At 37.4% G+C, this 6,407-nt stretch overlaps 1 gene segment (V, D, J or C); it reads left to right on the top strand.

Moving 5' to 3' along the window:
- Positions 1–1,889: 1,889 nt before the first annotated feature.
- On the top strand, positions 1,890–3,034 carry LOC107144028. The segment is given in 2 exon segments: positions 1,890–2,319; positions 2,523–3,034. Coding segments are annotated over 2 exon segments (561 nt in total).
- The last annotated feature ends 3,373 nt before the right edge of the window (positions 3,035–6,407 follow it).

The raw sequence follows: 6,407 nt of genomic DNA, 5'->3' as shown, positions 1-6,407 counted from the left end.
TTATATGACACAGTGTGCACTGATCAAATTCTGTCATCCTTTAATGATACTTTCCACCCTTTTCTCAATCTCTAGTAATTACTACCCTGCTTTCAGGTAAACTTTTTAGACTTCCACACATGAGAGAAAACATGCAGTACTTGTTTTTCTGTGTATAATTCATTTTACTTAAAGTAATATATATATTATTTTATTTATCCATTCATCTGTTGAGGGAAACCTAGGCTAATTCCATATCTTAGCTAATGTGAATAAATCTGCATACACATGATGTGCAGGTATCTTTTTGGTATGCTCACTTTATTTTCTTTGGATTTATACCCAGGAGTGGGATAGCTGCATCATGTAACAATTCTCCTTTTTGTTTTTTGAGGAACCTCTGTATGATTCTCCATAATGGCTGACTAATTTACATTTCCACCATCAGTGTTCTTTTTTCTCTTCATCCTTGCCAGCATCTGTTATTTTGTTGGTTTGTTTTTATAATAGCCATTTTAACTGGGGTGAGATGGTATCCCATTGTAGTTTTGGTTGGCATTTCACTAATTGAGCATTTTTTTATATATTTGTTGGCCATTTTAATTTTTTTTTTTGGAGTAGGGGAAGTGTCTATTCAGATCATTTGCCATTTTGAAATTAGATTACTTGGTTTTTGCTTTTAAGTTTTTAAGTTTCTTATATATTCTGCATTTAGCCCTCTGTTAGATGAATGGTTGGCAAATATTCTCTCACATTCTGTAGATTTTCTCCTCATTTTATTATTTCCTTTGCTGTGTAGAGGCCTTTTAGTTTGACATAATTCCATTTGTCAATTTTTGAAAAAAAAAAGCATATTTCTAACCATCTGGGTTACTCAGATATAAGAGCATGCCCTTTGATTTTGATGCTTTTTTGTGTTATTTTCACCAAATTAAGGGCAAATTGGATAATAGCAATTCACAAACCAAGACATTATAGTTGTTAACTTGATAAAAGTTTTCAGGATAATTTGGTTATTATTTTGATTATGGCCTGCACACAGACTGAACTCCAAAGAATCTGCTTTAACATGGTCACTTCTATCTTCCTATTGAAAGATGATGTATTGCTCACATTCATTGTTAGTGTGTGTGTCACATTATATGTCATTCAGTAAACATAAAGGAATCAATAATGCATAATATATTCTTTTCAGAGATGAATCTCTGTACCTTCGGCTCAATTTGGTTGTGAAGCCAGACTAAAGCCATTCTAAAAAAATACAATCCATAGAAAAAGAAGACTGAGTACATGCCTATTTCTAGTGTTAGAAATACTGATTTATAAGACAAGAATGCAAAATTTTTATGAACTCAGTATTATCAAAAATATATTATCTCTATGAACCTATACTTAGAGGGGTAAAATACAACTTGTACTATTCTAAGTCTACAAAGTTTTCTGATTTTGGTGACAGGCACAAATGCCAAGAGACTCTACTGATATTTTTGGTAGTGTTTCTATTGGCTTTAATAATGTTCTGTTTACAAATAGTATATTTGGGGGTTTATCATAGGCCAATTTCTACCATCATCAATGTACGTGGTTTGAAACAGCAGGACAATTTACAGGAACACACAAGTTGAGTTAAGATAGAAATTCCTGTAGCTGGGCACTGAGTAGAATTTTTTGAATTTATGTTGTATCCACATACACATATATTTTTTTCTTCCTTGCTGTTACCTGACAAGGTATACATTTGATAAATTTGAGGACACAGGAAACATGATTTAAAATATTGTATCAACAATAAAATATTTCTCATGTATCTTTTGCTAAATTCCATGACTGGCAATAAAAGTTTTTTTTTTCTTTCTGTTAGAAAGTGAAAGTTCTGTGGTTACTTTTTAACTTTGTCCTGTCTACAGAAAAGGAGTCATATGTCAGATCAAAGGGTGCATGAACCTGTTATCTCATGTGTTCACTAAAATTCAAAATAAATTATAAGTTCGGCATTTTCCATCAAAGAAGAATGGGTCAAACATGATTCAACTTCCACTGTTATTTTCAATTTATCAGTTATAATGAGACCCAGCAAGAGCTTGGGGCCATCTAGGATCTTCTGCTATACAGGAAGCATGTGACAGGACCCAGGCAAACCTGCCCTATATCTGCCAATTGCATTTCCTGTTGGAGCAGATGTAGCACACAGCTTGGTAACTTTGCTTGTACCTCTTGAGCACAAGGTATAGAATTAAGATCTGGATTTGAGATAGAACATAGAAGATTTCTCTCAGGGAAGAACTACCACTATGCTAGCCACCAGCCTGCTGGGAGTAGCCATTGCCTCCATCTGTCTTGGTAAGGATGTGAACAAGTACAGGGCTCAGGCTTTTCTCAGGCATGAAGGCCATGCAGAGAGAAGATCTTTGTTCTCCAATGAGGCTCAAAGGGATGAATGAAAGTCAATGAGATCAGAGCACTGAGTCCTCAGTCACTTTACCCTTTATAGTCCTGTGGTTCCAGATAAAGGATTTAAGTCTATTTCTTCTTCTCTTCTGCAGGAACCAGCATGGCCCAGAAGGTAGCTCAAGATCAGACTGCAATTTCTGTGATGGAGAAGGAGGCTGTAACTTTTAACTGTACGTATGAAATCAGTGATGATATTTATTACTTATTCTGGTACAAACAACCACCACGTGGGAAACCAACTTACCTTATTCGTCAGGACTCTTACAATGAGCAAAACGCAATGGAGGGTCGCTATTCCCTCAACTTCCAGAAGGCATCCAGTTCCATCCAGCTCACCATCACAGCCTCACAGCTCATGGATGCAGCAGTGTATTTCTGTGCCCTGGAACAGGCCACAGTGAGAGGGCTGCCTGTGGGAGTCCCACAAAAACCTCAAGAAGAGCTAGGGCCTCTGGGGGGAGACCCCACCACAGACAGAGAGGAGCAGGTGTGTGTCAGCACAGGTGGGGGTTTGGCAAGGAAACCTGAGTGCAGTTCATGTAAAATGTCCAGATGTTCACTTGTGAGAAGGATGTGTAACTCCTGTTTTTTTGCAATAGATTAAGATAGAACTTGTAGTACATATTTTTATTACACATGCAAAAATTATTTTCAAAATGCAACTTAATACAACTTATTAATCTTGTGGTGGTTTATTGAGGTAGGGAAAATATAAATTATATTCAGACCTAATGTAATATTCTATTGAACAGTTATTAAAACTTCAGAATCATTCATACATTTATTATTATGTAGAATGCCTTAATCCACCTTTAATGTAATTGACTTCTGTTGAGTTTTCTCAAAAATTGAACAACTACTCCATGAGGTAAAAGAAATTGTTTAATATAGACCCATTTTCATAATCTTCCTTGAACAAGCAGAAAATATATGAAATATTTCTCATATTACCTCTCTTTTTTGAACAATTATGATTTTTAAAAATCTGGTGTGACTGCAAATTGGTGCAACCACTATGGAAAGCAGTATATAGATTCAGAAAACTAGGAATGGAACCACCTTTTGACCCACCTATCCCACTCCTTAGTTTATACCCAAATGACATAAAATCAGCATACTATAGGGACACAGCCACATCGATGTTATAGCAGTACAATTCACAATAGCTAGACTATGGAACCAACCTAGGTGTTCCTCAATAGATGAATGGATAAAGAAAATATGGTGTATATATACTGAATGGGATATTACTCAGCTTTAAAAAAGAGAAAAATTATGGCATTTGCTAGTAAATGGTTGGAGTTTGAGAATATCATGCTAAGTGAAATAAGCCAATCCCACAAAACCAAAGGCCAAATATTTTCTCTAATATGAGGATGCTAATTCACAATAAGGTGGAGGCACTAGGGAAGAATAGCGTTACCTTAGATTAGGTAGAGGGAAGTAATGGGAGGGAAGAGAACGGGATGTGGGGATAGGAATGATAGTAGAATGAAACAGACATTATTACTTTATGTATATATGTGACTGTATTAACAATATGATTCTGCAACATGTACATTCAGGAAAATGAGAAAATATATCCCATCTATGTATGATATATCAAAGTGCATATGCATTTGATATATACTGTCATGTATAACTAATTAAAACAAATAAAAATTATTTTCTAAAAAGCATGCAAATCTATTGCTACCTACAGAGGGAAAGATTTGTCCTGATCTATTGATTCTCTTGTCTTCACCCTTCCTCTTTAAGTTATGCCAGTTTGATGATGAGAAGAGGTCAAGGCCATAATCACAGTTTTCATGGCAACCAACACTAGTTGGTCTTCCAAGAGTCAACTTCCTGTCTAGACATATTTTTTCCTTAGGTATCTTGGCAAATGCTAGGGACAAAAATTTTATTTCTTTTGTTCCACGCAAGATTTTACAACCCTCTGAGTCAGTTGCCAACATCTAAAATGACATCATATTAAAAATAGATTTCTAGCTTATTCAAAAATAGGAAGATCTAGAATACTAGACCCTCTGGGGTAGAGGTAAAAACTTCTCCTTGAACATGCAGTGGTTTTGATGTATGTTCAATTATTGTAAAAACTTATTCAACTTTACCATTAATTCACAATATAAATTTGTCTAAAATATTTAATTATTAATTATGAGGTATAAACAAGTACACAAGAGAAACAAACATGAATCAACATCTCATGAAACTATATCAGTTTTCCCCACATGATTTCATGTATCACAATGTGTATCACAGTTTGGGGAACTTAAGTGGAGCTTATTTGTTAATTCAAAAGGCATTAGTTTCCATATTAAGCATTGAGGAAACCTTGATTAACAAGACAGACATGATCCCTGCCTTTCTGGAAGTCTTGCTACCCCTCTATATTTGGAAGAAGAAAACCTGATGTCATAGAAACTTCCACGGTGTTCCACACACTGAAAAATTGTGTAACAGGAATAACAAGAAGCTAGCGGGAGCTGGGAGAAAGGAGAGTGACCCGGGAAGTTGCCTGCTATCCACACACAGGTGCTACTCTTCTACTTAGGTAGGCTACAGAGGGAGAGAGAGAGAAGGAGGAGGAGGAGGAAGTGAGGAAGGGAGAGAAAGAAGAGGGAAGAGGCTAAGGAAGAAGTGGGAAAAGGAGGAAGGGAGAAACAGGGAGGAAGAGGAAAGGCATTAACCCTGAAGTAAATTAGCTTCTACTTAAATATGAGGTTGTGATCTCTTTCACAAGTCATAGACAACTTTCTTTCCTCCATGCGGGAAAATCAGGAAGTATAGACGATGCCCACCTGACAAACACTAGGTCAGGGAACTTTGCCAGCCAGCTGAACCTCCAAATGACAAAACTTTTCTTGAGAAGTCCTAAGGCAAGAGGAGCAACAGGTTTTCTAAGCATGAGGATGCCCAACATCACTTGTGAAGTGTAGACAGATCTCCATCCCTAAAGAACCAAAGAACATTGTAGGTATCTGGGGCTCTTTCAGCATCAGAGCCCCATCTAGAGCCGGGTTGCAAAGGCAGATGCTCACAGGGTGTTCACAGAAGAATGAACGTGAATGTGGTTGTCTAGGTGTTTGAAAAAGGGGGCAAACCTGATGCTGTGTCAACTGGCACTGGATCTTAATGTCAAAGGATGAAAGAAAGTGACATGGTAAACTTAAAATTCTCTAAAGTAGAGTGGGAGTGCCATTAGGTTATCCAAGATTCAATGTTTTTCACTTTGTCCCTGAGTCACATCTGTGTTAGATTTTTGTCACTGTTTCAAAATACCCGACACAAACAACTTAAAGGTAGAAAGGTTTAATTTGGGACATGGTCTCAGAGCTATTGTTGAATGATAGGTTGGCTTCATTGCTTTGGGCCTGAGGTGGGGAAGAACATCATGGTGGAAAGATGTGATGGAGAAAATCTGCTCATTTCATGACAGCCAGGAAAGAGGATAAAAGAGAGGAAATCCAGAGACAAAATATAATCCTCACGGGCATGACCCCAGTAACCTCCTTCCTCCAACCATGCCCAACCTGCCTGAAGTTTCCACCACCTCCCTGAGCTCCATTCAGTTATTAATGGATTAATGCACTAATTAGGTCAGGCTCATGATCCAATCACTACTCTAAAGCCCCACATCAAGACATTGGTGCATTGAGACAAATTCTTAAACTCATGAACTTTTGGGGCACATTCCAGATCCAAACCATAACATGAAGCAAACTTTTTGCAGGAGGACAGGCCAATGCTTAGGATCTAATACAAGGAACCTCTGGTGAGATGGGGACATGAAGCCAGCACAGACTGCAGAACAACTGGGACTTATTCCAATCCCTGTGAAAAAGGTGATAATGACCATTAGGCTCCAGCCCCTCCTTACTGCCTCCCAATGATCCTTCTCCTTCTTCAGGCATTTCCTGAAATTAGTCATCCTCATATTCAGGTCTCGGAGCCTCTGATTCTTGCACATCTTA

The sequence above is a fragment of the Marmota marmota genome, unplaced genomic scaffold (genome assembly GCF_001458135.2).
Source record: "Marmota marmota marmota unplaced genomic scaffold, marMar, whole genome shotgun sequence".
Taxonomy (NCBI): domain Eukaryota; kingdom Metazoa; phylum Chordata; class Mammalia; order Rodentia; family Sciuridae; genus Marmota; species Marmota marmota.
The sequence above is the reverse complement of the archived record's forward strand: the minus strand, read 5'-3'. Positions and strand labels throughout refer to the sequence as shown.